At 43.9% G+C, this 21,122-nt stretch overlaps 1 protein-coding gene across 4 annotated transcripts; it reads left to right on the forward strand.

The window, feature by feature from the left end:
* Positions 1–68: 68 nt before the first annotated feature.
* Positions 69–19,581, forward strand: nup58 (nucleoporin 58). Of its 4 annotated transcripts, none has more exons than XM_088638781.1 (16): positions 69–460; positions 3,075–3,235; positions 3,704–3,742; positions 3,995–4,150; positions 4,807–4,935; positions 5,312–5,416; positions 5,731–5,755; positions 5,940–6,005; positions 6,381–6,555; positions 7,188–7,267; positions 7,839–7,957; positions 8,362–8,444; positions 8,860–9,061; positions 14,782–14,880; positions 17,661–17,759; positions 18,428–19,581. In XM_088638781.1, exons 1-16 carry the CDS (start codon positions 378–380, stop codon positions 18,595–18,597), a joined length of 1,791 nt encoding a protein of 596 aa, XP_088494907.1. In that variant the 5' UTR covers positions 69–377; the 3' UTR covers positions 18,598–19,581. The 4 variants fall into 4 exon arrangements, with proteins under 4 accessions (XP_088494907.1, XP_088494908.1, XP_088494910.1 ...); XM_088638782.1 differs by having other exon boundaries at positions 3,710–3,742; XM_088638784.1 differs by lacking the exon at positions 14,782–14,880.
* The last annotated feature ends 1,541 nt before the right edge of the window (positions 19,582–21,122 follow it).

The following is a 21,122-nucleotide window of genomic DNA, read 5'->3' on the forward strand; positions in this document are numbered from 1 at the left end:
GGCATGCAAGTAAACCTTCATGAACTGATCTGGGAGAGGGGGCGTGCGCGCTCACGGGCACACAGTCCTCCACCGTCCCATCAGTCTTTGCCGCCGGAAGACGCTGCCGTGTAGGCGCGGAAACAAATAGAAACAGTTGCGTTTGATGTTGTATTTCTTTTTTTTTTAAAAAAGACATGGCACAGTTCGGGTTAATGTAATGTAAATGTTCTTCTGCAGCGCGGTGTTCGGCAACAGGGCGGCTCAGCGCGTTGATTCGGTTTTGGCTCAAGTGCGAAGCTGTGCACGGTGCAGCTCTAAATGGTGGGCTTGCACGCTGTGCTTCAGGCTAGCTCGCATCGGTAACATACAGTAGCAGCTCAAGTCCGGCATCGAAGATGTCGGGGTTTAATTTTGGCAGCGGCGGCGGCCTGGGATCTACTACCGCAGGGGGCGGATTTTCATTAGGAGCTGCGACCAGGTGAGAGAACTTCTTGAAATGCGTGATGAATGAGTGGTGTCGGTCGTAAGTTATTTCAGTTTCCCTGACTGAAGAACAGCGATGGGACAAGTGATATTAAATAGGCCACGTTTCTTACGCAATACCATTAAAAGTAATTCGTAGTTCGTTCTGATAGAGGAACTAACAACGTACGGATTGTTGCTAATGTCCTGCCCCTTTTGGATTAGCGGAAAGTTTCAGAAATGTAACTTGCCAGCAGGAGAGAATTTGCTGGCCTGAGGTTTATAAAATATTCGTGTTTCACCGGAATAGGCGTTAGAAAACTACGAACAGTGGGAAGGCAGAGCTAACCTGTTCAGTGCGAATGCCAAGGAAGGTGTCGCGGGGAACTAAGCTGAGGTTCAAGAGCCTTGAGCGCCGAACACGTGGTTCGGTATTTTCCGCGGCACAGATCAGATCAGGTCTGGTCTGGAATATTCAATCCGCCGGGGCCCGTCCGAGATGTTCGGTTTTCTGTGGAAGATACTGTAGGGCACGGGTGCTGGGAGCTAAGTCGACATTAGGTTTAGTGTGTGCTGTTCACGTGTGTGTTTTTTCCTGCGTAACTGCTGATCAGAGCAAAAGTGAAAGTGCGTCTCCTTGATCCATCAAGTCAGTGCCATCCACATGTGAAAAGTCAGTGTGTCTGGAGGAAAAGCGTAATTAAAGTTCCAGCTAGGTTGATGTGGAAGTCGCGGTGCACTTTGCTACTGCGAAGCTGAGTATATAACCCCGTATATTGCATAATTTCCTACCAGGCACCCTAAAGAAGAAAACCCTTATAATTAGTTGGAGTCTGTGTCCATGCAGATGTGCTCACATGCGGACAGAAGGGTGTGGTGTACACTGTCAGGTGTTAGAAATATATGAGCCCGACCCCTGACAAAACCTAGAGTGAATGGCTTGAGGTGCTGTTGACGTAGTGGTACTAACATTTACCTTCACACAACCCTGCATTAATCGCTACGTGAGGTACTGATATTCTGCTCCTGAACTGTGGCTCTAGGACTTGTAAGGAGCGTGTAGCGATTCTGTTTGTGTCTGAAAGTGAAGGGTGGTTGAGGAAGGGTCAGCCAGCAGTCTTTTTGAGTCTTCTGCTGTTGTGAGATTCCCTAGTAGGTAAGGCGCTGTTGCTCTGTGCCGAAGATTACTGGTGCTGAACTGCTCTCGCCTTTTTTGTTTTGCTGGTGTTGTGAAAGTGCGTCATCCTTTTTCTTCTTTGTTCTCTATTATTGAGTAACAGGGCGTGTTGAGTGAAATAAATCTGTCAGGTTTCCCGGTGCCCTAGTTCATTTCCCTTGAGGCAGGTTGCTGGCCTCAAAGAAAAGACATGCCTTGGAACACGAGACCTCTAGAAGTTGAATTTGTATAGTTGGTACTTCCCATGACTACTTTTGAAAGCTTGAGCCACATTTACTGAATTGAAGAGCCCAAATGCACAGGAAGTGAGAAGTGACTTCTTTAAAAATTTAGGCTTAGTACTACATTGCTCTAGAGAGAATAAGTGAAAGGTGTCTTTAAGACACATCTGGTAATTGACTTTTTTAGTTTCTCGTAGTTCTTTCAGTGAAATACTTCATAAAGAACAGAGATTTGACAAAATTAAGTAGTCTGATGAGTTTTCTCACCTAGATTTCTGCAAGCTGCTACTTTCTCAATTTCCCTGTGACCGTTCTGTCATTTCTGTGTGGCACTGATTTTATTTTAAAACGTTTAACTTTCCTAGTGTTTTTAAATACCTAATTATGAAAGAATGTTTAAGAATAGCGGGTAAATGAAGTCCCGAAATGTTTGATATGTTATTTTGGTCAATAATTATAGAATACAGAGACCCTAATATAGTTCTGAAAGTTTGCATTTGAGTGTTTGTCACGCATAGCATTGACAAAAGAGGAAAAAATTAAGAAATACACGTTTTACATAGATTGCTTAACAGAATGATCTTATTAATAAAAGTATTTTAATTAATTTGCTCAGGTGTTCTAATGTACATGATACTGGGGTTGGGTTATCTTTGTCGGAGATGGCATTTCCCCCTCTTTAAGGTCCTTCTTGTATCTCAGTCATTGGATAGAGACACTCATTTATAGTACTTCCCTTTCTAGTTCACACTTCTGAATTTTTAGTATAGACTTAACAAGTGTTGTCTAGTGAATACATCCTCATTGTGAAGGTCCTTCAACTCTGAATAAACATGACAAGGAAGTGACCATGTGCCTGTGATGTGGTACAGTAGGTCTGTGCAGTGGGAAGGGTCAACAGCAGCCAAAGATCAGAAATTTATTTATTTATTGGTTACTTTACCTGTTTAGTCTCTGAGTGATTTAAAGCCTCTTCACAGATCTAATGCAAGTGATTTAGAAATACTTTTCTCCAGCCTCCCATGTGCTTTGTTTTGTGCCCACGTCCTTGAAGTCTCAGTGCACTGGGTGTAATCTGGCGGTTGCCCATTGTGTGTTTGTGTACTCTGTGGCAGTTGCTCCAGGGGTGGTGGCTTCACTGTCCGCTGGGTGCATGCATGCGTGCTGTCATGATGTCACAATACCGTGTGGATGCCCTGGTTATTGAAGGTTTCTTTTGGTATTGTTTTCAGCAACCCTACAGGGACCGGGGGTTTCGGCCTGGGCACTCTGGGTGCTGCCACAGCCTCGGGCACTGCCACGACGACCACCACAGCCTCCTCCCTGTCTCTTGGGAGCGCCGTCTTCCCGCAGAAACAGGCTACCGGGTTCGCGTTCGGGACTCCTGCCTCCGGTACGCTACCTAAGCTACGGGAAATTCTCGCATTTTCTTGTTAAAAACCTGTGAGGAATGTTCATGGTTCCTGGGTTATTGTCCCGTATCCCTAGCCCTCTCAGCCCAGTTAGTGCTCACACACTCAGGAGTCCATACAATGTCTCGCTGCAGTCTGTAATCAGTGGCTGTTATCGGACGAAATGGTTTGAGTACAATTGAATTAAAGTTACACAGTGGATTTCTTAAATGCTAAGACATTCAGCAGTGATGCATCACAACCAGCTCAAGACGTGGGCTCAGATTTCCCAGCTTCAGCACTTGGATGAAGTGTGGGAATTTAGCATCGGGCCTAGGGCACGTCCATCAGTGTGTTTAAAAACACACGTACAAGTCCAGTGTAGATGTGGAAGGATAATGTGAGGCACCGTTGCCTCTGTGTCTACAGATTAAGCTGCCTCTTTATTCGCTGATATTTTGTTTTGGCAGGAACAGCAGCAACAGGACCTGTGACAGGATTGACACTAGGTGGGTTTTTTGTCACCACTCTGTGTTTTGCAAAAGCGTTATTAGTTGCAGCCTGTGTATTAGTTAGAAAGTGGGAACTGAATGCTTTGTGGGCTTGAAATGTATTGGTCTTTCTTTTCATATGAATGTGTTGCTTACCGTCAAACCGTGATTAATGCCCAGTTGTACGAGATATAAAGGCCCAAACATTTGCATCACTCTGGCATTGTGTACAGAATGAACCTAAATCTGCTGTTCTTTTCTTGTCTGCAGGAACCCCAGCAGCCACCACTACTGCCTCTACCACCGGCTTCACTCTGGGTTTCAACAAACCGGCAGCTTCTGCCACGCCCTTCTCTCTTGTAACCTCCTCTGCTCCGGGGGGCCTCACGTTAGGCTCCAGCATCGCCTCGTCCACTGCCCAGACCGGTATGTGGCTCCAGCTGCTGGAGCTGGCTGCTCTGAGCCCAGGCTCTGTGCTTTAATGTGCTGGTCATGTCGTGCCCTGTGCTCATCCTTGCTTGGGGTGCAGGGTGGCTTTATTTTGACTTGTATGTTCACGTCTTTAAAATCTTGCTGTGACTGTTTGCAAATGTAATTACCCGTTCCAAGTAAAATCCAAAAAGGCAAATGCTGTTAATGTAAGGCACAATACATCCCCAGACCTAATGCTAACTTTTTGGTCGGAAGTGTTACATTAAAAACAGGTACTAATTGATTTATGGGATCCTCTAGAACATGTATAAGATCACAACAGTTAAGGTATCAAGTTAACCAGTTATTAGCAGATGCTGTCTGCCCTTCTTCACTTTCAATACATGTTCGAAGATGGAGATGTACGTTGAGTTTTTTTTAAGATGGTCTGATTTTCTGAAGAGCAGTCCTCACACAGAGACACTCAGTGAGGTAACTAGTGTTTCCTTAAACTCTTGACTAACAAGGTGTTGAGCACTTACATAGCACTCCTTATTAAAGAAGTATATTTAGTTACTGCACTCAACAAGTTTATTTTTTAGGTTTAACATCGGTATATGTTTTCTATTGTTTCCCTGGCTTTTTTTGAATGAATCTCTCTGTGCCCACAGGCTCAACCGGCTTTGCACTGAACCTGGGTGGTACTAACCTGACGTCTGCCCCAGGCTCCACTGGCTTGACGCTGGGCTCCACTCTGGCGGGTCTCGGTTCTGGCCTGTTCCAAAACACAGCTGCCACAGGTGGGATAGCCCAGTCCTAGCTGTTGGGTATGGGGGCATTATGACTGAGATTGGATTATAAGTCATATTGTATGTGCAGGTTTACTCTTAAAGACTGTGTGTGAGTGGAGAACATTGTTCTATATGCACTGTATTTCTGGGTACACCTGTGTGTACTATCTTATACTTTGATGTAATGTATATGGAATGGGATAAGCAAAAGGGAGAGAAAGAACAATTGCCACCTTTTACCAAACAAAACAAATAATGGAAGGAATGCTGAAGCTCCTTTATTGTGCTAGTGCTTCTGTACTACTTCAATGGCTTATGAGGATTGCCCCCCCCCTCTCTCTCTCAAACACTGCTTGAAAGCACATTGTGTCCATGTGTCTTGCAGGGCTAGGCCTGGGCGCTCTGGGCTCTGCCACCTCCAGCGCTCCGGTGGCCTCTGCCGGCCTTGGCCTTGGAGGGCTTGACTTCAGCACCTCCTCTGAGAAGAAGAGTAAGAATCCCTCTTCGCTTTCTGCAGGCTTGACTGGAAACAGCAGTGGTGTTCTAAATGCGTTTTCATTTTTATTGTCCTTTGGTATCTGATTGGTTTGCATATATAGATGGCATAGTTCCAATCTTATTGTTTTCCTGAACCTGCTACTCTTCTCTTAAAAGAATCCCAAATTCATGGCCAAATTGCAGTAAGCCAATACACTTATCCCTTGAAGGCATTTGTGATGGCACAAAAGTAAGTTCTGGTAGCCTAGAAAACATAATCTTTGCAGGTATTTAAAAAGCTGAAAACACTTTTTTCTTTTTCAACAGGTGATAAATCGGGTGCAAGACCAGAGTAAGTTCAAATTTGGTTTAATTTAAATGGTTTTTTGATGTCACGTGTGGTGTGGAAAGGTTCTTGTATCATAATGACCAGGCTGGGGTAGCCCAGCACTGGGTTTCAGAGACCGAGGATGTACTGTATTATGAGAACAGTGTGTGTATTCTACAAATTAATGTATGTTTTTCTCTATGCTCAGGGATAGTAAAGCATTAAAGGATGAAAATCTACCTCCAGTTATCTATCAAGATGTGGACAATTTTCAGTAAGTTGGGTTACTGTGTTCTCGTTCTGTACACTTAAATGTATAGCAATATAACCTACCCTTAAAGGAATTAAGGGCTGTAAGATCTAGAGTTTGGTGGTGTTCTTCTGTGAGCTAGCAATGCTATGACTCTAGAAGAATGATGCATTCGGGTGCCAAATGTACCTCCTTCTCCCTGGTGCAAGTAGTCCAGCTACGGACACGAGTCTTCGCCTTTCCTTTCCTTGCCAGCATTTCTGCTCTGCTCTTGCATTTTTGTAAAAAGGTGTCAGTACCCCATAAACCACAGCATAATCAAGGACAAGCTACGGTGGAAAGTGATTCCCACAGTGTGATCAGGATGTTTACTCCCTGTTCCTTTTGTGTTTCCTGCAGAAAGTTTGTCAAGGAGCAGAAGCAAGTTCAAGAGGAAATCAGCCGCATGTCTTCCAAAGCAATGCTGAAGGTGGAGGAAGACATCAAGAGCCTTAAGCAGCTGCTGTCTGTCTGTGCCAGCGGGCTGCAGAGAAACTCCTTGTCTATCGATAAATTGAAGATAGAAACCGCACAGGTAGGCATGCCGGTCCTGTAGTGCATGATTCACATGGCACTTGGGCTAGGAAGCTAGCTGTTCCCCTTTACTCTTCTCAATTCGGTGTTTCAGTGGGCAGTCTTTAACAGCTGAAGACGTTTGGGTGTGGAGCTGCGTTAGCATGAGTGAACTGCAAAGGAACAGGTAAAGGTTTACTCTATGCTGAAAAGAAAAGAAACGCAATGGAAGAAGCTCCACAGACAAAACATGCCCTTTTTCTTCTCCTTTCAGCATATAATAAACCTTTACCCATTCTTTTGCAATCTTAACAGTGCCCTGACAGGTAGCCTATTTGAACAGCACAGTTGGCAGTCTGTAATGGACATGCAGGGCCCTAGTGTCCCGTTTCATGTCATCGGTTTGTTTGTTAACCAGTTGTCATTCATTTGATTGTAGATTTGTACGCAAAAAAGTGTGAATTATCAACAAAACTTGATATATGTGTTGTGAAAAGAGTTAACCTTTCCTAGGATTATAGCAATTAAGACAAACGTTGTGGCTGTATTAGTTTAATCACGCTGAGCTGAGGCACATAAAGTAGGTGGTGAAATGTTTAAGGTTTGAGGCTTGTATGGTTTTTAAATTCAATGGTTCTGTCTGTTTTTCCACAGGAGTTGAAGAACGCAGATATAGCTCTGCGCACACAGAAGACCCCTCCGGGCTTGCAGCATGAAAACACAGCACCTGCAGAGTGAGTTCTCTTGCTCTTTGTCAGTCTCTGTGGTCTCGCACAGTTGCTGGTGTAAAGCTGAATGACTGAGACTGCTGTTGTGCTCCAGGTCTAACTGTAAAATCGGGACTCTGGATCCAAGCTGCTCAACAGAGTAGAGATTGGTAGTATTAAAGGAGTTTATTACCACACGTACATTGGAATTCTTATTCGTGCTGATCTCTCAGGACATGCACAGTACAGCAGACGACACACTACACCAGATAGTGCCACACGATGTAGACGGTGCATTACAACATAATAAATAATTCAGCCAGAACTATGAATATGTAGTAGTGAAAGAAACAAAAAGGTAAGCCTTGCAAGAAGTGCATAGTGCAGAAACCGAGACATTGTTAGTTGTTAAGGATGTGTACTGCTCTAGGGTAGAACACAATGGTGACATAATGGTCTGGACTACTCCTTTATTTCTTACTTTAGCTACCACATTCTGAGGCCCAAACCACTTAGTGGAACACTGTCCAAGGTGGTGGGACTTGAGTTGGAGGTATTAGCTAACTTAAGATTTTTGGCCTTGTGTTTCCCCCGACAGCTATTTCCGTGGGCTGGTTGAACAGTTTGAAGTGCAGCTGCAGCAATATAGGCAGCAGATAGAGGAGCTTGAAAACCACCTCACGACTCAGGCCAGCAGCTCCCACATCACGCCTCAAGGTAATGATCATCTCCTCCACCCCGGTGCTACCTGTTGATGTCAATCATGAAGGCATGTAATGCTCATTCAAAAGTCTAAGTGCCTGACATCAGGTTATTTACTGTAATCATACAGTTCTGTTCTGTCTGTGAAAGTATCGATCTGCTTTCTTAAAAAAACAGGTTCTACCAGGTTAGTTCACCATCCTGAGCTATCACAAGCTGTAAAGGATCCACAGTCCACATTTATGATCTGTATTGGTTCGGTTATTTATTAATTATGAACAGGGTATTTGAGAAGACTCAAAAGAGGAATCATCAGAGCTAACCTTGATGATCGTGGTTTTAGCAGAGCAGTTCAGGTTTGTTCTTTTTCAGTTTAATCCGTGCTGCGTGTGTGATTCTGACGCTACGCGATTTTGCAGATCTTTCTCTGGCCATGCAGAAGCTTTATCACACCTTTGTAGCCGTTGCTGCTCAGCTGCAGTCTGTCCACGAGAATGTGAAGGTGAGTGATGTGAACTTTTACTGAGCAAAGAGCATGTTATTATCACCCAGATCAGCCTGGACAGATCATTCTTACATTATTGTTCACTATGCTTATTTTGGGGGGTTAATAAAAATGAAGAATATTTAATTTACCCTGTAGGAGAAGGTTTCTTCTAGAATGTTTGCTGCGCCCCCGAGTTATTGGAGACCACATTTTAAGATCAGAAGATAAGCAGTGAACAGGGCAGATGTAGACTTTTAATGGCTGTTTTTCTGGGATGTGAAGGCTGACATGTTTTGCATATGTACTGTGGTGTATAGGGATGATCTAGTGGGTATGTTTGGTGGCAGCGGACAGTAGCAAACTGTACTGTGGGTGTTCGTGGTGGTTTCCTTCTCCAAAGTGAGCGTGCCCTTTTCTCCTTCTTGTGTAGATCCTGAAGCACCAGTACCTGGGCTACAGGAAAGCCTTCTTGGAAGACTCCACAGATGTATTTGAGTCAAAGCGGGCAGCCAATAAGAAGTGGGAGAGCGCCCCACGAGTCACCACAGGACCCGCCCCCTTCGGCACTGTTCCGAATGCAGCGGCTGTTGCCATGGCTGCGACTCTTACACAGCAGCAACAGCCTGCTACAGGTCTGAACGCATTCAAGTTATAGATTGACATGTATCGTGAGATCGAGGAATAAAAAAAAAACAAACAGCTGAGCTCGTGCCAATTTCAGTTTCCAGTCTGCCCTTTTCTTTCTTTAAAAGTTCGGTATGGAATTGGAGGAATTGGCTTCTAATTCTTGAGCTACATGGGGGGTGGCTAACTAACGTTAGCTCCTCAGTCGCGCCTCTGAGTGAGGACATCATCCTGGCAGTCAATTCATTTTAGTTCTCTTTCCTGTTCGATACAGGATAGGCATGTGGCTGACTGGCCTCTGACTCATCCTAGAAAATAATGCACTTACATAGCATACTGTATGGTTGCAGTTTGTGGAAATGCTGTGATTTGCTAAAGCTCTTTAATAAGCATAGAGATGCAGGATAGTTTGTAAGGTGATCAAACTGGACTTGTGAACTGTGTGCTCTTATTTATTTTTCTTTTTTGTTTCCAGCATCTGAGGTGGAGAAAGTTTCTAATGTAACAAATCTCGGTAGTGAAGTGAATGATTCCAAGTGTGTTATTTATTTTTTTTTGTGAAGGCTGCTGGTGCACGTTCATCACCTCTCGATATTACACACGCCTTACTTGAATTAGCCTGTTGAATGCCTCGATCAAAATTCGCAGTGGTGAAAAACAGCTCTCAACCTTAAAACATAGAGTATCAAACGGGAAGAAAGTGTTTTCTTGTCTCCTGTGAAGCAGTTGCGGAGCACTGTGCGTTGCTGTTTGTCCTGCTGTACTAGTCTGCACAGATGCACGTGGTGGTGAAGTGTTCTTGGCTCTGCACCAGAGCTCTCCTCAGCCTGCGGTTTAGGCATCGGTGACCAGGGTACAATGATTTGCTCAATGACGGGGTACAATGAATAGATGCAGCAACTGTCTCCAGTAACTGAAATAGGACCTTTAAGTCTCTTCAATCCGGCTTAACCTCCTTTTCCCCATCATAGATCATGAATGGTTACGGAATGGATGCTTTTGCACAGTGGTGCGATGTTTCACCTGTACTGAGCTGTTGGTTCTCCTGCAGATGAAAACCCCATGGTCGCTTATTTAACTCATTTTACTTTATGATAAGTATGTCGCTGTCATAACCAGAGCTGGAGGGCTGTAAAACGCAAAGCAAACACAATCCAGCTGTTGTCCAGTTGGGAGCCCCCTGTCTTCTGGTTCGCTTTGCTTTTCGGAAGGAGGAGCCTTGCTTTCCAAGGCTAACCTGAGCCGAGGCAGGACTGTGCAGTCCTCTTTCCCCCAGCGATCGCGGGGGATAAACATGACAAGGAAGTGAACATGTGCCTGTGATGTGGTACAGTAGGTCTGTGCAGTGGGCAGGGTCAACAGCAGCCAAAGATCAGAAATCAGAACAAGCCTCTTGTAGCAAGATGGTCTCAGCCACCTCAGACTCCTGTTTTTAGATACTTATGTACCTGATCTCGTTTGACATTTGCTGTGGGAGTGTTCCATAGTTTGCGAGGTGCTCTTTTTTTTTTAACTTTTGAACCTGCAGGGTGTTGAAATGGAGGGTAGGCTGAGCAATAATTACTTTATTTTTTTACGTGATCTAAACTACTGTCATTGGGGTTCATTCAGAGTATTGCTTCAGGTATCCAGAGTGAGGCTGTCTGTGTTCATATCAAGACTATGCACAGCAAAATTGTGTAGCCTGTCATTCTTTCAGCTTGCTGTGCTTTAGTGATTAGGAACATCCACTAAATAAAGTAGAGTAATTTCCATGTGCTCACCTACTGTAATATCTATAAAAGGCTAGGATATTTTTCGAGCTTGTGCCATCACAAGTTTTTAATGTATTGCATTGTTGAATTTTACTTTTCTGCCATATTTGCTGTAATCCTGTTTTGTTTACATGAAAGCACGTGATGTGCCTCTTAAAAGTGCTCTGTTTTTGAGTGGAATTCTAAAGTGCCAATTGAACAGTCACCCTGAATCAGTGTTCAATTTTGCATGTGACTTATCGTGTTCATTATAGTTAAGCAATAACTAGAAACATTGTATTATAAGCTATGTTGGCATCAAGCAGCCACTGACGAGGGACGATTGTTAAGGACATTTATTAAACAATTTTTGATTTTTTAAAAAAATGCAGACTATTCTGGCAGTATTAATCAAGAATATTGGCCTTTTTGCTTTTATGAGTTGATTTGATCTTGAACTGCTTATTTTTATTAAAAATATTGGTTCATTTTTGCAGTTTAGCCTTGGCAAAAGTAGAATTTACCATAGTTTAGACCTGTTAAATGTTTACATTTTAAAGGTATTGAACATGTAGAATATTTTGAAACGAAGCTGCTTTGGTCGTGTCTTGTACAATCGATAAAAAGAAAGTCTTAGCGAGACGTTTAGTAAATCAAACTTATCCTCGTTTGGAAGGCTGAGCTGTATACGGTTGAATCAGTCTAAACACATAAATATGCAAATTAACTTTTTGTAGTGTCGAAATTAAAAATACTTTCAATGGCCTCCACAAAAATCAGAGATGCACGTTTTGAAAGTTTTCAAGACAAACAAAGATATAAGTAGAATCATTTTCAAAACTGCAACACAATTGGTCTTTAGGAGCTGTACTCTTGAATTAAAGAGTGCAAGTTATGCTTTCTGTAATCTTTCACACTTACTACAGACTGATCTCTAGACTACTAAAATCACTTAAAATCTGTCGAGATTTTGTATGGTTATGTACTTTTAATTGCATGAATAATCATTCCTGTATTCGAGACTTCTGATTGTGGTTTAGGGGTGTTGTTGGGCACAGACTGTTTTGGTGCCTAATACCCAGAAACTCAACAGTTCTTACTGTTTCATTTTGATGTATAATATATAATGTATAAATAGAGGTTAAAGTCACTGTGCATTTTTTAAAAACATATATGAATCAGTTGAACAGTATGGATCTGGTCCTTCGCTGAGCTGATTTGTACATTTCACACTACTTAACCAATAGTAATAGAATATTAACTAAATCAAACATGCAAGTTCATGTGCAGTAGCAGTTGCCTCCTTTCTCTCAAAGTGGTTTAAAAACTGGGAATTACAGTTTTGTGTTTGTACATCATTTTGTGGAGTGGAAATAACAGGATTGAATGATCTTGTTACTTGCTGAAATGTGGTGGATGATAAATATCAATTTGTTGTTGCTGCTTTTAAGTTTTGCAGAGCAGACCAAGCTTTGTCTGTCCAAGAAAACCAGAATATATCTAGTTCTGTATAAGGCACTAAATAGGCTGGTCAGCCTGTCTACAAACTCATTAAACATGTCTCTGTGTAAACTTCTAATTGCTCTGAGAGTATCAGAACCAAGAACCAGAGTTTTCCTCTGTGGGCAAGCTCCCCATTTCATTCAGTTACTGCTGAGGGAACAATGTGTTACAATAAAGGACCCCAGATTTTAAAATGAGCGTCATGTTTAGCGCCAATATTAGACTAGAAAAGGCCAGCCTTTCCTGCAGATTGAGATACTTTGTTTTCCATTAATGTGATTGAGAATGTGCCAATTGTCAGTTGAAGTGTGATTGTTTGCAGGTTAGTTCCTGCAGTGACCCTGCCAGTCTTCACAGGCTTGATTCATTGCTGGCCTTGTCACGTTCACATGTGGAACTTTAACCCTGCAAAACCTCTGGGTCCTATCCCATGTGGGATCCACGTTCTTGGTTGTCCAGGTTTATTAACTGCTAAACTAACTGAATCCCATTTTGAATACCCAATCTGCTTATTTCACTTAGGGGACTATTCAGCAGTATACGCCTGGGACATTTGCACTTTAATTGTGACGTTATTTTATTTTCTGACATGACATTGTGAATTTTAGGTAATTTATAAACGTGTTTCTCATAAGTAGTGACTGAGAACTTATACATTTCTGGATCTGGGATTCATTGGTCAGTGCTGTACAAGGAAGAATTGTGTGTTGTTAGCCTTTCAAGAAACTTTTTTTAGTTTGTCATTGCTTTGCTCAGTAATTATATGACTTGACTGTTTTGCAAGATCACTGTAATCCCAAAGCACATATCTGACATTTTATAAATTCTTATTTAAAGCAGTAGTTAAATCGGCATTAATTACAGTAGTTGTAATTCTTCAAACCCTTTCCGTGCTCAATAAATCAGAACAAAGTGAAAAGGAAGAAGTACATTTAAAACAATACTTGAGACCTGAAGCCTGTACATTTTGACATCATATGACTTAAAGGGTAAAGTGTTGTTTCCCTGTACTGTAAATGGTTTTGACATAAAAATAAAACATAAGGTTTAGAATAAGATAGGCAGGATGTGTAAATTGTTTCCCTTTGGTAACTGGCTACCAAAACAGCCAGTGTTATTTCATGCTGAGGCTGGCTCTGTTTTTCTGTGAATAGGTCCTGTCGTTTACAAGACCAAGCCTTGTCATTACAAGGGCAAGGACTCCAAAACTTAACTTATTATTTCAGATTTAATTTTAAAGACGAGTTCTGGGGAAAATGTATTATTTTTGTTTTCTATTGCAATTTGGACAAGTTAAATAGTAAAGGTCCATCGTTCTGTAAGTAATGGCAGTCTTAGCTGTGCCAGCTGAAGTCTTGACCATGCATGTATCATGACTGGAATGAACTGCCACTGGAGTTGAAAGCTTTTATCTTTGTAGTAGAAATATTGGAATCACAACAAAATCATGGTGTTTAAATTGGTTATTTACATGGAAACCAAATGAAAACTGTCCACCAGTTAACTGATATCTTGACTTTTATTTTTGTGCATTCTGTTTGAGTCCTTAGCCATTGAAACTGCTTAGTTTGGGGCTAGTGTAAGCATCACCAAAAGCCAAAAGGGTTTGTCTTGTTAAATTTGGTAGGCGTGTTTTGTTTAGATGAGTGTGGCTGTATTAAATCTCTTGCTTGATGGTGCATAGCAAAGGTGTGCCTTTAAACGATGCATATAACGAGAGTGTTTGTAGTTCGGTTTTGGCACATGAAGCTTCCAAAACTCTGTTCAACAGTAGAAATCGGATAGAATTTTAAACCAAGTTTTTGTCTCAAACTGTCTTGTCATGTTTAATGTAATTGAATTGCTTTTAAATTGACAATAAATCAATTAAAGAAAGCCATTGTCTTGTTTCTTTTTGATTGTCAAATTTATTTCCCTTAATTGGATGGAAAAAATATTAAATGCAACTTTGTGTACCACTAGTTGCATTCTCTATTTTTGGTTTCTGGTCCGTGGTAAATATTGGCGGATCTCCAACCAAATGCATTAAACTTTCCTAGCATTCTTATAGAAGGGGCAGTTAGCAGCTTACACTTCGTTTTGGAACGCAGGTCCCTTTTGTGCCTTACTACAACATTCACTTCTGTGACGAACATTTGCAGTCTTTGCAGTCATACAGGAAAATTATTAACAAGCCCCCCCCTTTCCATTTAATTCATATTCCTTCCCAGACTGCTGGGCAAAATGGCGAAATTGGCATTGCATTTCAGTTTCCAGTTTTGATCACGATGAGGTAAAAATAGAACAGACGTTGCACACAAGGTTAATTGGGGGGAGGGTGGGGGAGTAAGTGAATTTTGAGGTTAAGGTGTCGGTCTCTTTATATGAAGTTTAAAGGTTGACCTGCTGCTGTGCGGTACCCCAGTTCTCCGCCAGCTCCTATGGAGAGTTGTTCTGTGTGGTGGTCGATGAACTGGGAGAGTAAGGCTCGTTTTCTGATCTCTCTGTGCCAGGAACACAGCCGTCCCTGGGAGTTAGTTTTGGCGCGCCATTCGGCTCAGGTATTGGCACTGGCTTGCAGTCAAGTGGCTTAGGCTCTTCAGGCCTCGGAGGTACATTTTAACCTTTCTTCTATGTTTTATCTGTCTTATTTGCCTTTTTAAAAAAAAAAAAAATCCATGCAGCTACAGTAGCCTAGCTTTGCCCACCCTCACCCCACTGTCCCTTTTGGCCTGTAAGCAGAAATCACAAAATGTACCGGACTTCAATTTCCGGAGAAACATCTGACCTGTAGGAGGATGTTTCTGGGGAGGGCAGGTGTGTCTACAGCAGCTTCTTTTGTAAAGAGCTTAGAAAATGTTAAAAGTAGCTTGCCATCTGCACTGTACTGCATTGCAGTAGCGACAGTCTACATCATCAGCTTACCTTTAAAAATGATAGCTATAACTCTTCTGAGATTTCCTAATTTGTCTTTTTTTATTCCTGGTCACCCATCCTACTGAGATAGAGGAGGCTATCACTGTGCCCCATATGCTTAAGAAGGTTTTACATCCTGAACTAGAGGCACTGAACCCAGATCTCAGAGGGTGTTTCTTGAGTTACTCAGGCTTATAGGCAAAACAATAAGTGTATTATAGGCAAAACAATATGATCAGCCAACAGTATAAGAAGCACTGTTGCAGTTATTATAGCACAATCCAGATCTGAGGTGAACAAGAACAAAACTGAAACCCCTAAGCAGAGTGTTCTTTAAAGACTGGGATTCCAAAGATTTGAAGTAGCATGATTACAGCTTTACAGGCTGATCTGATAAACTGCAGTGCAGTACTGTATTTTAAAAAAAGGCTTCCACAGAGAGGGAGAGCTGGCAGTCAGAAGCAGATGCTGGTGTAACAGATGTATGACATATGTAACTATTCCAACTAAATAGAATGAAATTGTCTGCTCATACTCATTGGAAATTCCACTGTGAATCACGTGTAAGAAAAAAATAAGGCGTTGTGTAAAAGGTATGTTACAATTTGTAACCTGTCAGAAAGGGTGTAACTGGTCAGATGCTAGTTGGTAGTTTCCTCTCACTTGTAAGGAAATTTAAGTGGGCTTTCAGAGTACTCCACACTGTGCTGAATGTGATGCTTCGCTGAGGTCAATGAGTTAAAACACCAGCTGAAAAAAAGACTGAAGAGGGTAAAAGCACAGAGACTGCATTACTGTGTGCACAGTGGAGAATTAGGGCTGCCGTTCCCTCACACTAAAAACCACTATACCTTCGATGCTGATAAAACATGAACAAAAGTCAAAAATGTATACACGCATTACCTTAAACCAGCTGGTTAATATAACAGTATGAATGTGCTTTAGTCAGCTTTCTATTCCACCAGTAATATTAGAAGGTTTAATGTTTTCAGTTTATGATTTGAAGCTGCTACTCTCTAGTCCCATACTGAACCTTTAGTGTTAATGATCTAGTTTGCAAATATAAGATGATAAAAAGTTTGCTTGACATGGTTCCAGGCTGAAGTGTAGGGCCACGCTGGGTTAGATGGCCTGCAGAATTTTGCTTTTATTAGGGATTAGAAATGAGCTCTTCCTGACTACAGTGGACAAACCTCTCACTTTAATAATAATTTGCCCACAAAAGAATCTCAGCCATCTAATGATTTAAAGGGCTATAGTGTTTGTGTTCATAAATACCGTTAAATTGAGAATTTTCTGTAAACCAATTGTTTTAATAGGGAGAGTTGAGCCAAATGGATAGTTTGGTCAAATGATATGGCTGTACTTTTTTCTTATATTGGTTTCTTGGAAAGTGTTACGGAAACATCTCAGTTTTCAGTTTCAAGCAATGTTGAAATCCAGAAACGGAGGGGAATTCATCAGCACACCCCGCTGCTATTTCAGTCTTTCTAGCAGGTGGGAGCTGCCTGTTGGAGAGCAGTGCTCTCCCCTCTGTCCTCCTCTTTCTCCTGTGCCATCTGCACTGCTCTGCACCTCAGGTCTTTGAAGCTCTGAGCGACCTGTGCCCACTCATCTCCTTGGCCCTTCATATTAGATAGTTGTTCCAGTTAGGTTAGCCTGTCTTCTTTGTATACAGTAAATCCTCAACCAGTTTGCAACAGCAGAATGCTAGCTTTACCCTCTAACTTTATTTTCTCTGGGAATGCCGAGATATTGGCTTTTTGTGTGCTTCGAATAAACTCGCATTTTAAAGCTTGCATTAATCTACTACTGAAGAGGTACTGTTTTAATCCAGGGACCAGTCACCAACGCCTAAGAAGAAGTTTGGGAATCATCGGTTTGTTCAGGGAAGTTAGTGAGGAGCCGAGGTGAAGTTAAACCCTCTTTTCAAGACGGGAGCTCTGGCCACCTCTTGTAGTCTAAAGGAGGTCTTCCAGCCCCTCCCTGCTCTGCTGTCTCTGGACGCTGAGGGACAGTGCACCAGCAAGACTGGAGCGACATGAGCAGAGCATTGACCTGCATAGCCAGGACTGTTACTGATTTCTACTTTAATACTGCGAGGCACAGAGGCCAGATACAGCAGGCAGCCACTGGATCTTATTTTTTTTATAGCTTAGACATTACAAGTGGGATTGAGTCCATGAATGCCCTTGAGGAAGCCAAGGCTTGTTTTAGGACAGTATCTCTTAACAAGGCATGTGTCCCTTATTTTTCCACACTGCTCCGTTTTATTTCGTGTGTTATTTCTGCACTCCTGCATGTGCTGTGAATTAGCACTGTGCACGCCTGGCCTGTGCGTCATGGCTTCCTAGCTGCACCTCAGCTCTGCTCTGCTCTGCTCGGGTACGCCCCCACCTGCAGGTGTCGGTGTTGTCTTGCTTTGAGAGTGTGGTTTAATGAGGGGTCCCTCTCCCTCTGCTCGTCTCTTTCCCAGCGTTTGGAAGTGGCCCCGGCTTCGGCAGTGTCACCACTGGGGGCTCCTCTTTCGGATTTGCACCTTCAAATAAGCCCTCTGGAGGGAGCCTCAGTGCAGGTTGGTCTGAATCCCCCCCCCCCCCTCAGAGTTTACCTCCTTGCCCTCCCTCTTCTCTGCGCGCCTCTCGAAAGCCCCAATCTGTCTCCCGCGTACAGCGCCCCAAGCTCTCTGCGGCCGATTCCTCCCAGCCGTCTTCGGTGTTTCTCTGCAGTTTCTGTTTCCCCGTGCAGGACCTGCTAAAAATAGACACGCGGTGAACTGCTGCCGCCCGGGAGCGCAGGCAGGGCGTTTATTCTGAATGGGATTTTCTGAAACAGTTTGTTCTGCCTAGTACGTGATAAAGAAATGGCAGAGCTGCAGTGCCGTTGAAACCCCATCCTGAACGGGCATGCTTTACTTGAGCCTTTATTTTTTTAAATCTCTTGAAAATTACACTCTCTCTCCCGCTCAGGACTCAGTGCTGAATTGACACTTAGCCCTCACGGCCAGGCCAGGCCAGGCCAGGCCCCCCCTGCTGCTTAGCCCTCAATGCAGAAGGGTCCCCAGCTAAATCCTAGAGCCAGGCCCTGGAGCACATCTCCTGCTCCCTCGGGGGGGACCCCTCAGCCTCAGGCGCTGGCAGCTCTCGGGGCTAGCAGACGTGGGAGTGGTCCCCTCGCCCCGCTCTAGAAAGAGGGGTGTCTGGAACGCTCTCGTTTTTTGTCCCCCCCCTCTCTCTCTCCCAGGATTCGGCAGCTCCAGCACATCCGGCTTCAACTTCAGCAACACGGGGATCACGGCGTCGGCCGGGCTGACTTTCGGGATGCCCAGCGCGCCGGCCACGGGCTTCGGGGCAGGAGGGCCGCTGCTGCAGCTGAAGAAGCCCCCCGCGGGCAACAAGAGGGGCAAGAGATAGAGCCCAGGGGGGTAAAAGGAAGGGAAGGTGTGGCCATCACACCCACATTGTTACTAAGATTTCTATTTTTATATCTCGGGGTGGGCTTGTACAAAAACCAACTGGGCGCGTTTTCAATTGTTTTGTTTTTGCTGGCGATTGTTGTTTTGCTTCCTTTCTTTTAGGATTTTTGTTTGTAGGGACAGTGTCTGTAAGCCGTTCTAGCGAGCGGCCTCGCCTGTGGCGATCTGAAGTTGCCCGTGGGGACGCCGCTGGGCCTCTGTAAGGTGGCGTGACCAGTGTAACCCGGCCCAGAATTCACCTCCGGCGTACGGCCCGCGGGGCGCGTTGATTTCTCACGCGATGTCACAGGTTACATTTAGCTCCCCTGCATTGTTTTTCTACCAGGATAGAATCTAAACGGAGATTATGATTTCATGAGAAAGAGGAGTCATTTCTGACACTTCGTCCGCCACCTTCCTAATGCGTTGTGATTTTCAGTGGCACAGCAAATCATGAAACGCAGGTTTGTGCAATCCAGGCTCACAACTCTGTAGGGTAACTGGGCTGCAGAGTCCGACCCTATCATCCAAAATCAGAGGAATGTAAAATATTTCACCAATTTTGTGTTTCTCCGCAGGGAACTTTTGTTTAGTGATATATCACGACCTGCCTTTCGTTGTCCCTGTCGTGAGGTGTTTGGCTATCGTTTGTGTTTAATCTCCATGCGTCGATGACGTCTTGTTTCATTGCCACACTGACTGACCCGCTTTCAGCGACGAACTCTAGTGTTGTATTTGTTTTCTGAGTTGATGTGTTTTCAGTTCTCTTAGTTCCTGGATGAAATTACTCCGCAGTTGTTGTTTTTTTTGTAAATTGCCCTTGGTACCTTGTTACCAAAATAGATAAATATGTTTTGCTAAACTTGTACCAGAATTTATGTGTAAACATGTATTTTCCAACTACAGAGCAACCATGTTTAATAATAAAAAAGAAAATAGTGCACTTTGTTGTTTTTCAGAGAATCTTTTTTTACGTTTTGTCTTTTTCGGGCAGAGGTGTTAGAATGGGCTTCTGGAAGGACAGGCTGCTGCAAGGTGTACAGCTCTTTTTAAACCATCAGCCATTGAAGACAGACTGGAGGTTGATTGCTACCAGTCTCATGGCTTCCAAGCTGCACCTCGGCTCTGCTCGGGGACGCCCCCACCAGCAGGTGTCAGTGTAGTCTTGCTTTGAGAGGGTGGTTTAACAAGGGGTTCCCCTCCCCTCCTCTCAGCGTGGCTTTGAGCCTCATCCTGCAGTTGCGTGTGGAAGGTTGTACCAGAAGCCACTCGAGTTTGATGTCACAAAGCCCTGCAGGGTCCCTTTCTTTCCTTCTGTGAGTTCAAACAATCAGAGATGAGATAAGATCACTTTGTTGGCCATATACAATCTCTTCCATTAGGGATTTGTCTTTTCACAGACCCCAGCTTGCTCTCCATGAGACACACAGACAGGGAGAGATGCTTGGGGTCAGAGCGCAGGGTCAGCCATTTACACAGCCTGGGCCCAACGGAGGAGGATTCCTCTGCCGGCCGCGGGATTCGGACCCGCGCAGATCCTTAGCCACAGTGCCACCGCTCCGCCCTGAAAAGGCTGTAAATAGAGGGAGGAGAGATCTGGCTTCCCTGGAGCTCTTACAGCGCCACACAGGCCAGCTTTACCTGCTACCCTAGGCCTGTCCTCTGGGCCAGATGTGGTGGTCCTCTGGCACACACACACACACAGTGCTCAGGACCCCACCACTGCCTGAGGGTAAATGTAATATGACACCACTGGAACAGAGAGAAGCCCATTCGGCTCATCTAGCCCGTGTGCTCGTTAGCAGATAATTGATCTTGGGATCTCATCCAAACATTCTACCCATCCGAACATTCCAGTTCTGGGTAGACTGTTCCACACTCCCACCCCCTTTGGGTAAAGGGTCTCAGGAGCATCTCTTCTGTTGGTCCTGCTGGCCACCACAGCTCCAAGTGCCGCTGATGATCTCATTACGTTCGTCCAAATAAACTCCTGCAGTCGGTGGCGGCTGCTTGAAAATGTCTGAAAATTGAAAATGTCTTGAAAATCAGACTGTCCATCTAATTTGTTTACTATGAAGTGGCCAATTAACACACAGCAAAAAACAAGGACAGTCATCTCTTCTGTGACGTGGTGGTGGAACAGCCCTCAGACTGCCTGTTCAGTACTTGAGCCCAACCAGGTTGTATTCAGATGTACGGCCACCAGAGGGCGCACTAGCATGTCACTGGCGTCGCAGTCGGAACATTTTCTGTATCCTTACGTTTAAATAGCGCTTTTCTGGGTACTCCACTCAAAGCTCTTTACAGGTAATGGGGATCCCCTCCACCGCCAGTGTGCAGCCCCACCTGGATGATGCACCAGTCCTCCCCACACACCAGCTCTCAGTGGGGAGGAGAACAGAGTTATAATAATAATAATAATAATTGCTTACACTTATATAGCACTCTTCTGGACACTCCACTCAAAGCACTTTACAGGTAATG

Source organism: Lepisosteus platostomus, chromosome 7 (assembly GCF_059453375.1).
Source record: "Lepisosteus platostomus isolate fLepPlt1 chromosome 7, fLepPlt1.hap1, whole genome shotgun sequence".
In the NCBI taxonomy this organism is placed as follows: Eukaryota; Metazoa; Chordata; class Actinopteri; order Semionotiformes; family Lepisosteidae; genus Lepisosteus; species Lepisosteus platostomus.